Genomic DNA, 17903 nt, shown 5'->3' with positions numbered 1-17903 from the left:
GCATTTCTGTTAAGGACAGGAATCACACGCAATGTTAATTCTTCACGTCTAAAACTGCACGGCCCTCAGCGCTCCTGTGACGCGGTCTGTTCCTTCCTCCTCTTACATCTGTCAGGCACGCGGAGGGGCGGGTAAACAAGCATGGCGTTATAAAAATAAATAAAAAAGTGGGGAACAAACAATAAATCCGAACAGCATTCTCTTAACCCTTTCACTACCACACTACAAACTGGTTAACCCTTTCACTGCGACATACAGAAGGTTAACCCGTTCACTGTCACACGACAAATGGTTAGCCCTTTCACTACCACACTACAGAAGGTTAACCCTTTCACTAACCGTCTGTAGTGTGGTAGTGAAAGGTTAACCTTCTGTAATGTGGCAGTGAAAGGGTTAAGCCAAGTGAGAGCAGCTCCTCTCGGGTCGTCTCTCCCTTAAAACATGCGTGAGCGTTAAAGAAGAGGGTGTGGGTGGGGGGTGCAGGGCGACGACACACACACACACATGCATGTGTGTATGTGTGCGTTTACGGCAAAGCAGCGCCGGGAGGAGGGGGGGGTGACTCGACTCGGAGGAGGAGGAGGACACGGCTGAGGCTGCAGTTACCTGCGTATATCCTGCAGGGAGGCACTAATCTCTCTCCCCAGGTCTCACTCGACTGGCCTGGGTCTGACTCATCTACAGTGCAAAGCAGAGAGGACGGGGGGGGGGGAGAAGAGGGTGGGAGGGAAGAGGGAGAGCGGGGCGGAGGAGGGGGTGGTAAAGCACTGCATTAACGCACGCTCTCTCTCTCTCTCGCTCTCTCGCTCCCTCTCGTCTAGCACTCAAAACACACACACACAATATGCACATACACACTCGCCCCCCGCGCACACAGATGAGTCATGGCGACACAGTGAAGATCCAAGGTGGTTCGGTGGAGTCAATGCCTCCCTTCTTCCTACAGCTGCTCAACACAGGAAATGAGGAGGATCTCAAAAAAAAAGAGAAAAGAAATAAAGGCAGTTGAAAAGGCAAAGCCCTCCCCCTCCAAGAGAGTCTGGATCTGTTTAAACAGAGTTTTATTCACCAAGAAATGGTGAGAGTATATGTATAGAGTAGAATAGTAAAAGCATGCTGCTATAACGCTCCTTTTCAACAAGTTCAAATAAGTCTCGGAGGTCCCCAAAACATACGACTCGGATTATGCATTCCAGCATGCGTCTGTACCGTTCCGTCTATCGACAGGCTGTTTCTGCATCTATAAGATGGTAGACGAGCAGCCGCTTCCCACACCCGAGACCGTGCACACGCGGAGGCGTCTGGCTCATGAAATTCAGATAAAACTGTCAAAATAGGTTTTGACACCACATAGTCACAAAAATATATATATATCCCCCCCCCCCCAGCAATACTCAGCGTATCGCGATATATTTAGTATTGAGATACTATCGTATCGTGACGCAAGTATCGCGATAGTATCGTATCGTGAGGTCTCTGGCGATTCCCACCCCTAGCGTGCGCCACGCGCATTTTCACAGAAATACACTAAATATCTGCATTATTACCACACATATAGATGTTGTTCAACCTAATGTGTCTGTATGATCTTTCCCAATACAAATAAACCATACTATACTTTTTCAGGAGTACAGTCACACTGATCACCAATTCTAACATTCTAATTAATTATATAATAACTGGTTATACATGCAAAATGGACAATAGAACACACTGGAACTGGAAATCTTTAAAAAAAATCTTCAAACGGGGACTGACTTTGCATATAGACTAGGCATTTACAGGTGTTCCAATGTAAATGTGCCTTCCTCCGTGCACTTTCGCCCGCTCTGAAGTCGGACTCGGTGTGGACGGCCACGCGCGCTGTTCTCGCACGAAACCCGGGCGTGCTTATGTCCGTGCCTGGTGGGATTCGTGAGTCAGGCTTTGCAACTTTTTTTAAAGCATAATATGTCCTCTTTAAAAACACAGCAAAAACAATTCACGGCGTTTCAGTTGCTGTAATTATAGTTGCAGCATGTCCGGGGCCGTTTTCAGATCCAAGATCAGAGCTAAACGTATACTTAAGACTTCTAGCAAAATGACAGCAATAGAATATAGGCTATTTACACAAGGAAGAGAATAATCTAATCACACAAGCCCTGCGTGAGTTACGCCGCTGTACAATTGAGATAATTAGGGATTTTGAACTGAAGACCCAAGTTGAAAAGGTCCAACATGAGGACACGAGCTCCGACACTTCAGCGTTCGCAACACACAAGTTATCGTATACGTTTTTACCAGCATCCTAAACTACTTTCAGACACCATTTATTCCTAATAGATTTGATTTCTTGTATTTTTGTATAGTGTTTGGTCTTTATTCTTTTAACTGTATGAAGCACAATTTCCAGGAGGGTCATAAAGAACCAAGAATATCACTATAATGTACATGTACCTTATACTGCATGTGACAAACAAAACTTGAACTTGAGAAGGACGTTAAAGGAAATACATAGACCATCAAAAACAGGAAATTCAACCTCAAACCGCGTTAGTTTATCCTCGCACGACTGTCCACCGCGACAGACAAAAGAATGCAGTGTGTAGCTTGACACGCGCATCGAAAAGGAGAGATGTAGGCAAAAAAAATAAAAAAGGAATTTGAATCTAAAAAAAAAAAGAAATAAAAGAGGATCCCAGAGGTTAATTGTACTGCAGGCCACCAGGGGGCAGTGTGGAGACATGGCAGCGAGCCAGAAGCATGGCACTAGGAGGGGTGGAGCGGCTCTTACCCGTGTCTGAGTCTTGCTCCTCCGTCCGGGCCGGACTGGCACTGAAGGAGAGCTTGCGCTTCATGGAAGACTTGGGTTTCCCTTCCTTCCCCAGCAGCTGACTCCGGTCCAGCTTTGGAGTCTTGGTGAACGGGGATAACTTCTCTTTGCTCTGGTGTGGAAGGGGGCGAATAAACAGGCATGTCGAATACAGAGAGGTGGCAACATATCATGTGCAACAGGGCTATATATTTGTCACAACAAGGGAGTAAATGCACACAGGAGGCAAACCCTTTCAAAAAGCCTCTGTAAACTACCGGAAACCGACCAATCACAATGGGGCCTCGAGTTCAAACCGGAGGATAATATTTCAGGGGACTAAAGCGTGCCAAAACATGACACTGAACATAACGGCGTACAGATAGTCATGTTACACCCGGCGATGTGGCTCTCCGCAGCGGTTAATTGTTCCGGGTCTTGCAGACGGGTTTCTCTGAATAATGCCCTCTTGTCAAAGTCCTATTCCCCCGGGGGGAGGGCAGCGGGGCGTCCGTCAAGCTCGTATTAAGGGGGTGGAAAAGGTCAAGAGAAATGGGATCGTCACGGCGACGCCTCGTACGCACCTTCTTCCCCGCCTGCTTGTCCACCATGGCTGCATCTCTGTCGCTCCCGGGTTTGGCCATGGCGTGGCGCCGGACTAGCTGCGACAGCTGCAGCGCAGTGGGCGCATCATGCACCTGGGACAGAGGAGGAGACGCACAAGATCAGCTACGTCACCGCCTCAGTGTTTCCACTGGATATGTAAACAAGAGAGGATACTAGATTAGATTAACCTTTATTGTCATTATACAGCAGCACAGTGTAGTACGACGAAAAGAAGTTTGGCATCCAACCAGAGGGCAAATGTAAAAGTAAAGTGCAATAGTAATATACAATGTACAGGTGATTAAACTGGATATAAGATGTATAGATTAGTACTACTTAGTAATAGTGCTAATCAGATGTATGTACAGTTGTAGTATTAATATGTACAGTGATACAGGTATAAAGACACTATGATAGTAATTAAATCATACTGGCCAGCAGCGTAACTATAGAGCCATATGAAATCCGTTTTATTATTTTCCAAATTCCATTTTATTTTTTCCCAAATTCCATTTTTTCCGTTTTAATATTTCAGAATTCTGTATTTTGCCTTTTATGCTCATTTTACCATCAGAAATAGTGTCTAATAAGTGGGAATGAATAAATGTCCACAATTGAATAAGATATAACAGTCCATTTAATGTTTTTAAGTGCTGCAACTCAGAAATACAGTTCAATTTTACACAATATTTTTCAATTAATATTGTGACAAAATAAAAATACATATTTCAAGTGTAAACAATAGATACAGCTAGCTACTACTGACATTATCACAATGACAATGTCAGTAACCTAGCTATATCTATTATATTGTGATGAAATATAGTAATGCATAATTTAGGCACCTTTAGTTTAGTTTATTTCGTTTATAAAGGACAGTGTATAATGGCAATGGTTTGCATTAAACAAATGGATGGGTGCACTAGATTTAGCAAGAAGCTATCATTTCCATCTATAGTCCTATGTACTGTAACGTTTCATAGCTATTTAAGTTTATTTAGATTATAAAGGGCAGTGTATAATGACAATCGTTTGCATTAAACAAATGGGTGCACCAGATTTAGCTAGAACTTCTAGAAGCTATCATTTCCATAGATAGTCCTATAACGTTACATAGCTGTTTAAGTGTATTTAGTTTATAAAGGGCAGTGTATAATGACAATCGTTTGCATTAAACAAATTGATGGGTGCACTAGATTTAGCTAGAAGCTAAACGTCCTAACGTTATAGCTATTTAATCACAATAGTGTCACAAGTGTTTTTGCGGGTCCAGTCCACGGAACGTTGACAGAATTAGCAAAACACCTTATCACCGGAGGCATAAAAGTCATTAGGATACTGTTCTGCTCTGAATTGAGGGCTTATTGTGGAATTGTTTAGCTTCTTGACGATGTTAACACGGAAGCAGCGAGACGCTTGAGCACCGCGGCTGTGTTGTGTGTAACACGCTGTAGAGTCCCCGCCTCCCCGGTCGCGTGTGCACCAAACGTTCCACCCAAAAACGAAATTTCAGTCCAGATTAGGCCAAATTCTGCAATATTCCACGTTTTGCAGTTGATTCCATTTTTATTGGTTAATTCCGCGATTCCGTCCGCGATTCCGTGAACGCGGATTTCATATGGCTCTACGTAACTAGTAAGAGAAGGTAAAGGGTATGTACTATGTACAGATATAGTACGATATGTAAAAAGGATTATATGCAGGTATACACATGTGGATAGATCATAGATATATCTATCCTTATAATATGTATATACGGTATATACAGTATTAATGTATTGTACATGCTATCATACAGAGTTATATGGGTCATATGTGTATAAGTAGGTATATAGAAGGATTATATGCAGCGCAGGTATATTCATACAGATATGGATATATATGCGGTAAAATGTATAAATATGGTATATACAGCACTATTGTACATGTTATCATACAGAGTTATATGGGTGGACTATAGTATGATTTGTGTAAAATATTATCTGGGACTAGGGCGCCATTTTGCTCACACATGCCGTCTGGGTTTACAGGCAAACATCTGCAAGCAGAGAAAGCGGAGAAAGAAGCCGGCTCTCTGACCAGGCCACCAGTCCCTCCACAAACACAACAGTCACTCGGTGGAACTAGTGGAAGCCGGCTCTCTGAACAGGCCACCAGTCCCTCCACAAACACAACAGTCACTCGGTGGAACTAGTGGAAGCCGGCTCTCTGAACAGGCCACCAGTCCCTCCACAAACACAACAGTCACTCGGTGGAACTAGTGGAAGCCGGCTCTCTGAACAGGCCACCAGTCCCTCCACAAACACAACAGTCACTCGGTGGAACTAGTGGAAGCCGGCTCTCTGACCAGGCCACCAGTCCCTCCACAAACACAACAGTCACTCGGTGGAACTACTAAAGTGGAAGCCGGCTCTCTGAACAGGCCACCAGTCCCTCCACAAACACAACAGTCACTCGGTGGAACTAGTGGAAGCCGGCTCTCTGACCAGGCCACCAGTCCCTCCACAAACACAACAGTCACTCGGTGGAACTAGTGGAAGCCGGCTCTCTGACCAGGCCATCGGTCCCTCCACAAACACAACAGTCACTACTAGGTGGAACTAGTGAATCGGTTAATGGGGGAATTTCCTTACTCTCATTTCTCCGGCTTGATCAGAAAAACAAGTAGGCCAGGCGACATGAATCACAGGTCAGGGTCCGTCTCAAAAACAACCCTTCAGTAGGAAACTTGCTACCTATGTCAGTAACTATAGCCTATTCATCACTGTGACCACGGGGCCCTAATGTGGTCTGTGTTTATGAGATTAAAAGGTTGTACACACACGCACCCACACACGCACCCACACACACCCATCAATAGGGGAACATTGCACTACATCTACCTCATTTTTGCATTTTGTACTTAAGTTTTGTATATTTTGTATAGGGTTTGGTCTTATTCTTTTTACTGTATGAAGCACAAGAGAATACAGAACCAAGCATTTCACTAATGTACATGTCAGGCCTACCTTATTATATGTGACAAATAAAACAAAACTTGAACTTGTGGGTTCTAGCATCGACCGGACAAATAGCGTTTGCAGTTCACTGATCATATCTTCTGATTTCATGTACTTCACCGGTAGGTTAATAAAAGGCCCTTAATCTTACATTTCACAAAAATAGCATCTCTTTCCCCATTTCCCTCCTGAAACTCCTGTGAATACCAGCACACTGTGTGCATCAAAAAGCCAAAACACCCACACTGTCAACAACCACACGTCATTAAGTAGCTAGAAAAATCGTAGGGGCAGCCCCGTTACTGTACTCCATCCATTCAATGCTCCCCATGTGTTATACGCCCCGGGCCTGTATTGTATGACAAGACCGGGACGGCGACAATGCTCCAATGACTAGTCTAGCCTCTCCGATCACCCAGGGCCAGTGTGAGGTCCGTCATTAGTCAGCAGATAGCCGGTGCACCAGCATTGTCATTCAGACAGCTGAGAGGGAGAATGAGCGGCCCACAGAGAGGAACGTGCCTGTGTAAAGAGGCCAGCGTATCAGGGGGGGTTATTAAAGCTGCACGGACGGCCCAGGAGCGGACCAGAAAACAAACGCTGACATGACTCCAATCTGGCCCAGGGATGAGGCCAGGAGGGTGTGACTAGAATTACAGAGGTATTTGGGCTTTCGCCAGTTTGGCATTCGCATTCAACTGCGCTTCACGAGCAGCTGAGGGCTGCTGCATAAGCCCCTGCGAGCGCTGCCATTAACCTTGGGCCGCTTCAAGGAAAGATCAAACCGCCCTCCGTCTTTACGGATCCCTCCGTACGCAGGGACTTAATAATGTCTATGTCTCCTACAGTAAGACGGTGTCCCATCTCAATCCACCCCCCCCCCCCCCCATGGGTGAAATAAGCCACATCGAAAACATTAGAATCACGCCAACGGGGGAAGGTTGAGGCGCGACGCAGGAACGATACGACATTAAGACGACGCACGCGATGGTCAGACAGCCCTCGGTTCCACATCAACAGTACGGTCAATTATTTAGCAGCCGAGGAGATGCTCAAGGGGGAAAGGAAGAGGGAAAAAAACAAACAATAAAACCCTCTCTCTGACCACGGGGATCACATGCTCCTGTCTGTCTGTCTGTCTATCTGTCTGCCACATAAACCGCCAGCATTACGGCTTCATAGAAGAATGACCAAAGCAGCCCGTCGGTACGGTCCAGGCCGGGCCTTCTGAGAAGCAGATGTCTCTGTATTTATTTAAGGCCTGGTGCTTTTTCCACAGCGCTCCAGCTCCGCTAGTCCTGAGACTGACAACAATAACAGCCATTTCCTCCGAAGCGCCGGAGAGCAGTCAACAGCGGGTAGCAGAAGAACGCCTGTCCTCGCGTGAGCTGCGAGCTGGGCCGCGAGGGGACCGAGCAGAGGGGAGGTGCATGCGGCGGTGGAGGAGCCGGGAGAGATGGGAAGTGTACACACACACACACACACACACACAGTACTGTACGGTAACCTGATCCACTGGCTGCAGGATCGGACAGGGAGGGAGCGGGCTAAGAATAGCCAGCCTGAGACACACGGCACAGTACAGTACCAGTACCACCGTCCACTCCAGCTTCCCCCCAGGGTACTGGCTGCAGCACTCACACACCATGTGGGAAATGTCTGCTTTATATGCGACCCCCCCCCCCCCCCCCCCCCCACCCTGCACTTGCGACGGCTTGTATTAGAAACCCATTGCTAAACAAACTGAATCAATATTACCGTTGAACATTCGATACAGTGACCATGATGATGAACAGCTGTTTAATAAAACAATGATTCAAAAGGAGGAGGAGAAACACCTTTAGGATCTACTACGGTACACCACGTCTCCTTTCTCCCCCCCCCCCCCCCCCCCCCCCCCCGCTCTACAAAGCAGATCCCTGCGATATGGTCGGGCGAAGGAAATCCACTACACTGGCTGCGACAGTAAACAGCGGATCACGTGGTCGCTCTGCCGTGTGTGTGTGTGTGCCGTCAGGCTAAATGATGGGGGAGGTCTCTTTCAGCTGCGCGCCCACCCACCCCCCACCCTCCGTCTCTGTCTCCTCCTCCTCCTCCTCAGACCCCCTAATGAGTAGCAGGACAAAGCCAGGAGCCCAAGTCTGACAATTGAGACTGGGAGAGAGGGGCGGAGAGAGAAAACAATACCCAGTGAAGACCCAGCCGCCACTGACGGGCGCAGTCTGCGCACACACTCTCCAGTCCATAGGCTATGTGCAATTGTGCATGCACACGATTAACCGGTGTAATATGTATACACACACACACACGACGTGCACAAAATGTACGGCGCCAAATCTGCACTCTGCCCCAGAACTGTCCACTCCAATTATTTTACTGTGGAGAAAATGGAGAGAGAGAGAGCGAGAGAATCCCATGCTTTAGCATGTGGTCACATGGTAACTAATCCAAATGCATACGTAGCAACATGGAAGTGACATACAGGAATCACCCCGGCTGCCCGCTTGCAGGGGCCATATGTAGCCATGACCTCAACGCCCGCTTAAAATGTCATGCCAATTCAGAGGAGTGCATTACATCACAAATTAATGATAGAAATAAATCAAATATAATAATAATAAAAATCACAAACACTACTAGGCCTAACTGTGTGTGTACTTTGTTTAGATTTGATTCAAATGTATTGTTGTTACAGCACAAGTACAACCGAAAAGACGTTTGGCCAGAATGGCCAACCAGTATGACTACGATCATACCGTCTTTATACCTGTATCACAACTCTGTACATACATCTTTAGCAGTACACCCAGTCAGGCTCTACAGTGTGAGCATTTCACTCGCATTTGCCCCTAAAAATAGATTTGTGCGAACCGGACAAATCATTTAGGAGCACGGTGTGCGTCTGTGCGAGTAATGGTTTTGGGTAGTGGGCGTGTCAAAGCGCAATTGTCATTTCATAATATACACAGAGCAGTGCGGTGTGCGGACCTTTAATTTTAGAAGCTACAGGTATGACATCCAACTATTCAGCCCTGCGTTTGACAGCTCTGTGACAACTTATCTCATGAGTCACGCTGTTTTTATGTGTAAGGAAAACTCTGCGAGCAATAGTCTAAACGCACCTCGTCGCGGTAAAAACCTCTCCCTCTCTCTCGCCGCTGTTTCTATGTGTAAGGAAAACTCTGCGAGCAATAGTCTAAACGCACCTCCTCGCGGTAAAACTCTCTCTCTCTGGAAAACTCTGCAAGCTTTGCATCCCCTCTCTCCTGATTCCTGATCCTATTTCATTCAAAAGGAAGATATTGATGGACATTAGCTATAGTATATAGCTCAGCAGCTGTAACAATCATTTGATTATTTACGTTTCAACAGTGTCAAAATATTAATTTAAATTATAATGAATTAAAGAATTGTATTAAAGAACTTTCCATGTCTGTCATCTAATAATATATTCCATTACCTTTCCTATCTGTATCGAAGTCAAAATGTTGGTATCGTGACAACACTACAACATACAAAATCAGCTAGACAACCTATATCCTTTGTCTAGTAGGCATGCCATGGACCAATGTGTGATTTTGGTGGTGCTATTGCACAGATGTTTGTATAATATGCATGTAATAAATAGTTTGTTAATAAACTCTGGTACTTTTTTCACTGCGCTCCTAAATTTCTTTGTGTGCTCCTAAATTTCTGTGTGCTCCTAAATTTTTTCATTTAGGAGCACATGTGCTCCTTGGGAAAAAGGTTAGCGTAGAGCCCTGCCAGTAGTACAAACACATATTTTATACCCAGTTTAAATCACCTGTACATTGTATATTACTATTGCACTTTACTGTTACATTTGCACTCTGGTTGGATGCCAAACTTATTTGCGTTGTACTGTACTTGTGCTGAATAACGACAACACATTTTAATCTAACCTAAACAGTAAAGTGCAATGGCAAAATAAAATGTACAGGTGATTAAACAGGGTATAAGATATATAAATTAGTACTACTGAGTAATAGTGCTAATCAAATGTACTATGTACAGAGTTGTAGTATTAATATGCACAGTGATACTGGTATAAAGACACCGCGAGAGCGTTAGCGGACATTACTATGCACGGACGGAACAAACCGAGGGACACTGGACGTCCTGGGGCGTCTGTCCACCTCTCACTAACCCACCCGGGCAGAGACAGACTCGCCATGTCTCTCCTCCTCCGCTACGTGAAAACCAGCAAAAGTGTTTTACTGGGGAGGAGGTTGTCAGCTCCGGCTCCAAGCCTGCTAATCTTTACTGTACTGGGAAATTAAACACCAGACAATTGCTGGGGAATTTTGGCTGAGGCTGGTGAATTTCTGGGACTGTGTGCTTAAAGTTGAGCCGAAATGAAGAAATACCTATTTAACCGGTTTAGATTCTGTCCCTGGTCATATCGTGCAGCTATTTAACAATATGTCTTATAAATGTGCTGATGTAGGCTTTGCACACATTTCAACCAATAACATCATGACTTTGTCTTCGACCCCAATGTTTTCGATGGTCAAAACAAATTCCTCCCAACGTTGTGTCCCACCTGCCGGTCCTGTTAAGAACTTAAGACTGTTAAATAAGTCACAATACAGAAGCTAAATAAATACTCAAAATGCTGTTTTAGCTCGACTTTAACTCCAGATTCGTGTCCATTATGCCGTAGTTCCTACTGAAAGAATAGAGTCTGTTGACTTCAATCAGTGTGCTATATATTATTTATAGGTGTGTCATTAAGCACAACCTCAGTGTGCATCATCATCGTCTGGACTGAATATGGTATATAGGATTATAGGCTACTAATTACTAAACTATCATTTATAACTGTGAAACTTGGGATTTGCTTTGGACAAGCAGGGGAAAGTTATTCCTTTCCAGGAATGAATAATATTTGTATTAACATGTGGAGCTCTGAAAAGGACTGACTAGCTTCCAGGTTTAAAATCTAATTATCAATGATCTCAGAGACAAATCCCTAGGACCGTCCTAGTCATTTATTTTTCTTTAATACAATTGACAAACGTCCTACTAGGACGTTTGTCAATTGTATTAAAGAAAAAAAATGTATAAGTGAAATCTGTGAGAATGATTCTTGGACACACTGGATACTATGGGGAGGATGATGAAAATACTTCCCTGCCATGGCTGAGTATGTGCCTGCATGCCTAATTCTCATTCGCTGGCCGGAACACACACGCACACAAAATTGCTACTTTTGCTAGTGTGGCTCAAGTAATAGCAGAGACACCCAAATCTGTCGAGGCTCAATTCATAATGACCCAAGCATTGTGCCACCCTGAGAGCCAGACATAAAGTAGGCCTACTTGATGTGTGCTAAATGTGTGTCCTTATATAAGACTTGAGTCCCAGCCCTATACATCACTTAAAGAGCCCATAAAAACAGGGACGACCTTACATCTACAAGGGAGAAGGTCAGACATTGCTCACACACAAATCAAAAGCCTCGTAAAATAGCCTAATGTTTGTGTCCCGAAAGGCGGGGAGAGGGTTAACTTTACTGGCAGGAGACTGAGGCTCAGCACAGGCCTCGACACACTGAAGCAACTCCCATTAAGCCGGTCAGAGGAGAGAGTCTCTGAGAGCCTTAAGAAGCCTACCGCCGCTGCTCTGAATGTAGGTTAATGATCAGATACCCAAGCAGTGGACGAGAACAATGAAGCCTTTACTACCGATTATGGGTTAAAAAGGAGGGAGAGGAGAGGGGAGGGGAGGATTGGGGCAAAGGTCAGGTCCTAGGCGTGGGCCTGGCTCTACACAAGACAGTCCTCAAGTTTCAGTCACAGGGCCAGATGAATAGCATGACAAGACGCCGGAACGGCAAGTTATTCCAAGGCCCCATCAGCAGCACAGCAGCGATAGAAACTACAGAGTGCTCGTTGGGGTCTGTCGTCGAGCTGCGCGTAGCAAGACAGGCCACAAAACAGCCAGGAATAAGACGAGGGGGAAGCCACAAACACACACACGCGCGACCGTACAGCAAACACACGCCTGTGGCTACGAGGGTGTTACGACCACACCGGGATGCCCCGGCCATTAGGTTCCATGTAGAGCAACTAGTGGTCACCCGGTTTTGAAGGAGGGGGGGAAACGTTGCGTCTCTTTTCATTATGCCACGCAAGACTCGACTCAGTCTACACCCATCAGATCCCATCAAGCGTGCCGAGACGTCGGTCCGATCACAGGCTCTCTCGGCACATGCCACGCGGTGAAAAACATGACAGCGCATGGCCTCGCCTGGTGCCACCCCTCGCCTGGTGTCACCCTAAGCCGTCAGTAGCCTGGGCTACATCCGCTACACCGTTTCAAACGTGGTCAGTCATTGATGGAAATTTAATTGTACAGGTGATTCAAGGATTATAAAAGCATTTTCCCCCCTTTTAGCAATACTACTGAACTTGAAGGGTTTGTATTTGTGTACCGTAATTTGGATCATTACTAGCATAACGGCACACCGATTATATTTAGTGAATTAAAATCGTCTGAAGGATTCGCTGGGCCCGATTAAGTAACGAATAGGACATTTGTGAAATAAATTGACCCAAACCACATCCTTCACAAAGACTAGGAGCTGATGCCTTCGGCAGGGCTCCAGACTAACTTTTTTCACCACCGTCCCAGAACCGTCCCGAAATACAATTTTAACCGTCCCAAAGTGAATGTAACCGTCCCAAAAATCAAATGTAGTTTCTTTACTTTGGTTTTGTCGTCTATAGTTGTTATTGCCATAAGAAACACCATTCAGAGAAGGGGAAAATAAATTGATTTAGTCAAAAGGCTCCCATGGTGGAAAGATTTCACAAGAATAATTATGATTAAAAATAAATGTAAAAAAAAAAAGTGTTTAACAAGGTGCTAGTATAGGGATATTTGGTCACGGTGCTGTTATAGTCAACCAATTGGAGCCATCTTGATTATTCCTTCCATAGGAAAATATATTTAAATGTATTTGTATTTTATTTAGTTTTAGTTTTTTTTGTTATTACAAATGTGTGTTTATGGTTGAAAATGTTAGAGATAAATAAAGATCAAATCAAATCTAACTGAATAAGTTATCCCTCTTCTAACCAGAAAGAAAAACGTAGTTTAGCTTTAAACTATATAATGTCATTGCGTCCAGAGATTCCACCTTTGATAACTAAAGTAATGACACTTGACTAGTAATGAAACATGTCCCTTAGATCGCGCTGTCCTCCTGAGTCCTGGTCGATATTGATAACTGCTGCAAAATTCCAGCGGGCCCTCCTCACTGAATATGGATTCATTGTGTAGCTGCAGAGTGAAGTTTGCCTATAGCCTGTCGTCTATTTCTCCGCGTTAGTTTAGATAAATGTAACGTTATGCCAATTAACTCGCAATGGTAGTAACATTACGTGTTAGTATAGAATCGAATAGAAATCCTTTAATAATCAGTGGCAGTCTGCACGTTAGTCAGTAACGTTAGCTAGCAATAAGCAGCTATAACTAGAACGCGTCGATAACTGTATACAGTTCCAATAGAACATTACACTTCTGTGATTTAAATGTGTCCTCACCTTAGACTCAGGGGTTGTATTGCTGGATGCAGTTCCCTGTTGGTCATTTTGGGTCTGTGTTTATCCTCTTCAAATAGCGCAGCATGTTTGCGGTGCTCTCGTCACCGAGAGGATGCCACAGTATAGCGCGCGTTTTTTTTTTATATATATAACATTCTGATCTTTCTGCGGTTCTTGTACAGTGGTCTCGTGCCGTGCGACTGTCACCAGCTGTCATTCACTGTCAACCAGGGTTAAATACCAGTGGAGAAAGCCTAGGTAAGAGAGATTTCCCTCACCTGTTAACACGTTTTTCTTTTTTGATGCGAGATTCATTTGGGGTGTGACGCTGCTGCAGCGTGAGTGGCTGAGGAGAGGTGGGTAGGAGTTTGATGCTGGATTAGTGTATCGCTGCGTTGGGAGGCGGAGATAGTCATTGGATTTGGCAAATCACGCTACGTTTAGACTTCTGTGAACTTAGTCAGCACGAGACATTCACCATTTGACAGCAATATATGCGCGCACTGACAGTCGGCCAATTGACATTTTTTTTTTTATCCACTTTTTCTCCCATTTTTTCTATATTTTTCTCCCATCCCAATTTTGTATCATCCAATTCAACCCTCCCCTGTCATGAACGCTGTTTCTTGCCTCCCACAAGCCGGCTGCAATGTGGACTAAGTCATACATAGCACAAGTCCCCTCCGGTACTTGAGGTAACAGCAGTCGCATCTTTTCACCTGCGCAGCTCGATCTCTCAGTGGCGAGGAGTAACGCGTGGGAGGCTCACGCTGCCCCCGACACTTCCTGATTCTACTGCGCAGGCGCACCAACCGACCTGTAGGAGACGCGGTCCACAACGCCCAATCCCCACCCTTCAGTTTCCCTCCCCGTAATACGGCCAATGTGTATTACTGCGGACGACCAGCTAAACTGAAAACAATGTGGAGAGCTGGATTCGAACACGCGAACCCAGCGTCTCCACATTGGTGGCGAGTGCCTTGCCCACTACACCACCTAGCCGCCGGCCAATTGACATTTCATGTGAAAAAAAAAAATCCTCTCCGTCCCGGTTGCGTCCCAGCAAAGATTTCTGTTCGTCCCAAATCAATATTTGATCGTCCCCGGGACGACGGGACATCGTTAGTCTCGAGCTCTGGCCTTCGGGCAGAAGGTACAGGCAACCAAACTGTAGGTTAAACAGGTTAGTTTCACTATCAAACTACTGAACACAGTAAGAGTGTGTGTGTGTGTGACTGTGTGTAACAGCCCTATTGGGGGGGAATTCATTTTGATGTAGGGCATCATGCAATATTCTTATTGTGTTCTGGTGTATATGGATCTATGTGTGACACTGCATGTTAACTGTAGTTTGATTCTACATGTACATGTATACATATATTGTGTGACACTGCATGTTAACTGTAGTTTGATTCTACATGTATATGGATATATTGTGAGACACTGCATGTTAACTGTAGTTTGATTCTACATGTGTATACAGATATTGTGCGACACCGACACTGCATGTTTTTTTTTGATCCACTTTTTCTACTTATTTTTCTATTTTTCTCCCATCCCAATTTCGCCTCGCCAAGTCTCCCCTCCCCTGTCTCGAACGTTGCTAGACTATGCCTCCCACTGGTCGGCTGCAGTGAGGACCAAGCCCGGTACACGAGGAGGCAGCTGTTGCATCTTTTCACCTGAACAGCGCAATCTCTCAGTGGTGAGGAGTAACGCGTGGGAGGCATACGCTGCGCTGCCCCCGATACTTCCTGATTCTGCTGTACAGGCGCACCAACCGACCTGTGGGAGTCGCTGTCCACAACGTCAAATCCCCACAACGTCAAATCCCCACCCACCGGCTTTCCCACCCCTAACACTGCCAATTGTGTTAGTATGAACGACCAGCCAAGCCGGTAGCAACGCCGAGCTGGGCTCGAACCCAGCATCTCCTGCGTTAGTGGCGAGCGCCTTGCCCACTGTGCCACTTAGCCGCCCTGACGACACTGCATGTTAACTGTAGTTTGATTCTACATGTATATATTGTAGAGCTGGGCATAGATTCAATTTTTTAATCTAGATTAATCTACCTGCAATCCTGGAATTGATCTAGATTAATCTAGATTAAAATGGCTAAAAAAAAAAAAAATCTGCCGAAGGCATTCAAAATATGTGTTCTACCCAAATAATGACCAGAGGAGGAGATTTATCCTCTCCTCTTCATCTGAGGAGTCACTAGCTGTTCTATCTCCTTGTTCAACAGCATGAACATGTCTCTCTTTTTGTAATTTCCAGTGTTTCTTTTAAAACCAGATTTATCGTAATTTTCTGTGCCCTTCCTTTGATGCCATTAACATTGTTACACTGATATTGACAGCTCTCTCCAGTGTCAAATCACTCTCGGAGTCGTCAGTAGTTTCTTCTGTGCACCTTCATTTCATTTCTGGGAAGCATCGTGGGGAAGGACGGAGGTAGCGACAAAGACATCAAAGCAAGAATAGGGAAGGCAAGAACAGCATTTTTAATACTGAAGCAAACATGGAATTCAAACCACATCTCCACAAAGACCAAACTCTGCATCTTCAACACCAATGTCAAATCAGTTCTATTATATGGAGCAGAAACATGGAGAACAACAAAAGCAACCTCAAACAAACTGCAAACCTTCATAAACAGATGTTTACGACACATCCTGGGAATCTACTGGCCAAACACCATCACAAACGAACAGCTCTGGCAAACCACTCAACAAGAACCACTTGAAACCCTAATCAAACGCAGGAAATGGGGCTGGATTGGACACACCCTGAGAAAACCATCCTCCAACACAACCAGGCAGGCCTTAACCTGGAACCCACAGGGGAAGAGAAAGCCAGGAAGACCCAGAAACAGCTGGAGAAGGTCTGTCGAGGCGGATCTCAAGGAAGAAAGAACATCATGGAAGGAAGCAGAGAAAATCGCCCAACACCGAACCAGCTGGAGAGATTTCATGAATGACCTATGCTCCCCAAAGAGCAAAAGGGTTTAAGCACCTTCATTTCTTAATCCACACACAAACCTGTCTCTCAATGTGTCTTTAGTGAATCTCTGAATTCACAATGCTGCTGACTGATTGCTCACACACAGACTGCTGCAGAAGCAGGTTTCTCAACAAATTCAGTGCAAGCTCAGTGTAACAGTTCCATGAATGAAGAGAACACTGAACAGCTACTACAGTCTCAGGTCGACATCCAAGAGAACAATGAACAGCTACTACAGTCTCAGGTCCACCTCCAAGAGAACACTGAACAGCTACTACAGTCTCAGGTCCACATCCAAGAGAACACTGAACAGCTACTACAGTCTCAGGTCCACATCCAAGAGAACACTGAACAGCTACTGCAGTCTCAGGTCCACCTCCAAGAGAACACTGAACAGCTACTACAGTCTCAGGTCCACATCCAAGAGAACACTGAACAGCTACTGCAGTCTCAGGTCCACCTCCAAGAGAACACTGAACAGCTACTACAGTCTCAGGTCCACCTCCAAGAGAACACTGAACAGCGTACTACAGTCCGAGTACAGCTCAATACACACAATTGTTAAGGGTATGCAGACCAGAGAAAGACGTTTGTCTTGTTTACATCAGGGTCTCCCATTTTCATTTCATATTGCTCCACATTGCCATCAAACGGTCCAATATTTCCAATAACCCAAGCCATTTCTGTTGTAAACACTCACGATAGTCCAGTCGATCCTTCCTTTAGTGTGTAAAGTGGATTTTCTCCTCTTGTAGATGTTTCCTAGTGCCGCCCGATCAACGTGAGCTAACATGCTAACTCGCTAAGCTAACGTTAATAATGTAAACAAAGCTCTCAACGGACTTCTTTCTTGCATTGCGCAGATTCAGACATCCTCATCGCCGAATTGTGTTATATCCTGAGGACTTCTTACCCTCACCTGTATAACAATGAT

General features: G+C 45.1%; 1 protein-coding gene across 5 annotated transcripts in view; it reads right to left on the bottom strand.

The window, feature by feature from the left end:
* ankrd12 (ankyrin repeat domain 12) overlaps window positions 1-17903 on the bottom strand; it is a 76436-nt gene that overhangs the window by 16844 nt on the left and 41689 nt on the right. For 4 of the 5 annotated variants that reach the window (XM_084327827.1, XM_084327826.1, XM_084327824.1 and 1 more), the window contains 3 exons: window positions 3376-3489; window positions 2774-2924; window positions 607-678 (listed from right to left, as the gene is read on the bottom strand). In XM_084327827.1, the coding sequence (XP_084183953.1) occupies window positions 607-678; window positions 2774-2924; window positions 3376-3435 (283 nt within the window). In that variant the 5' untranslated portion in view covers window positions 3436-3489. The remainder of the gene's footprint in view (window positions 1-606; window positions 679-2773; window positions 2925-3375; window positions 3490-17903) is intronic. The other variant, XM_084327825.1, reaches the window with a different exon arrangement.

Source organism: Notolepis coatsorum (genome assembly GCF_963971535.1).
Source record: "Notolepis coatsorum genome assembly, chromosome: 13".
In the NCBI taxonomy this organism is placed as follows: domain Eukaryota; kingdom Metazoa; phylum Chordata; class Actinopteri; order Aulopiformes; family Paralepididae; genus Notolepis; species Notolepis coatsorum.
The sequence above is the reverse complement of the archived record's forward strand: the minus strand, read 5'-3'. Positions and strand labels throughout refer to the sequence as shown.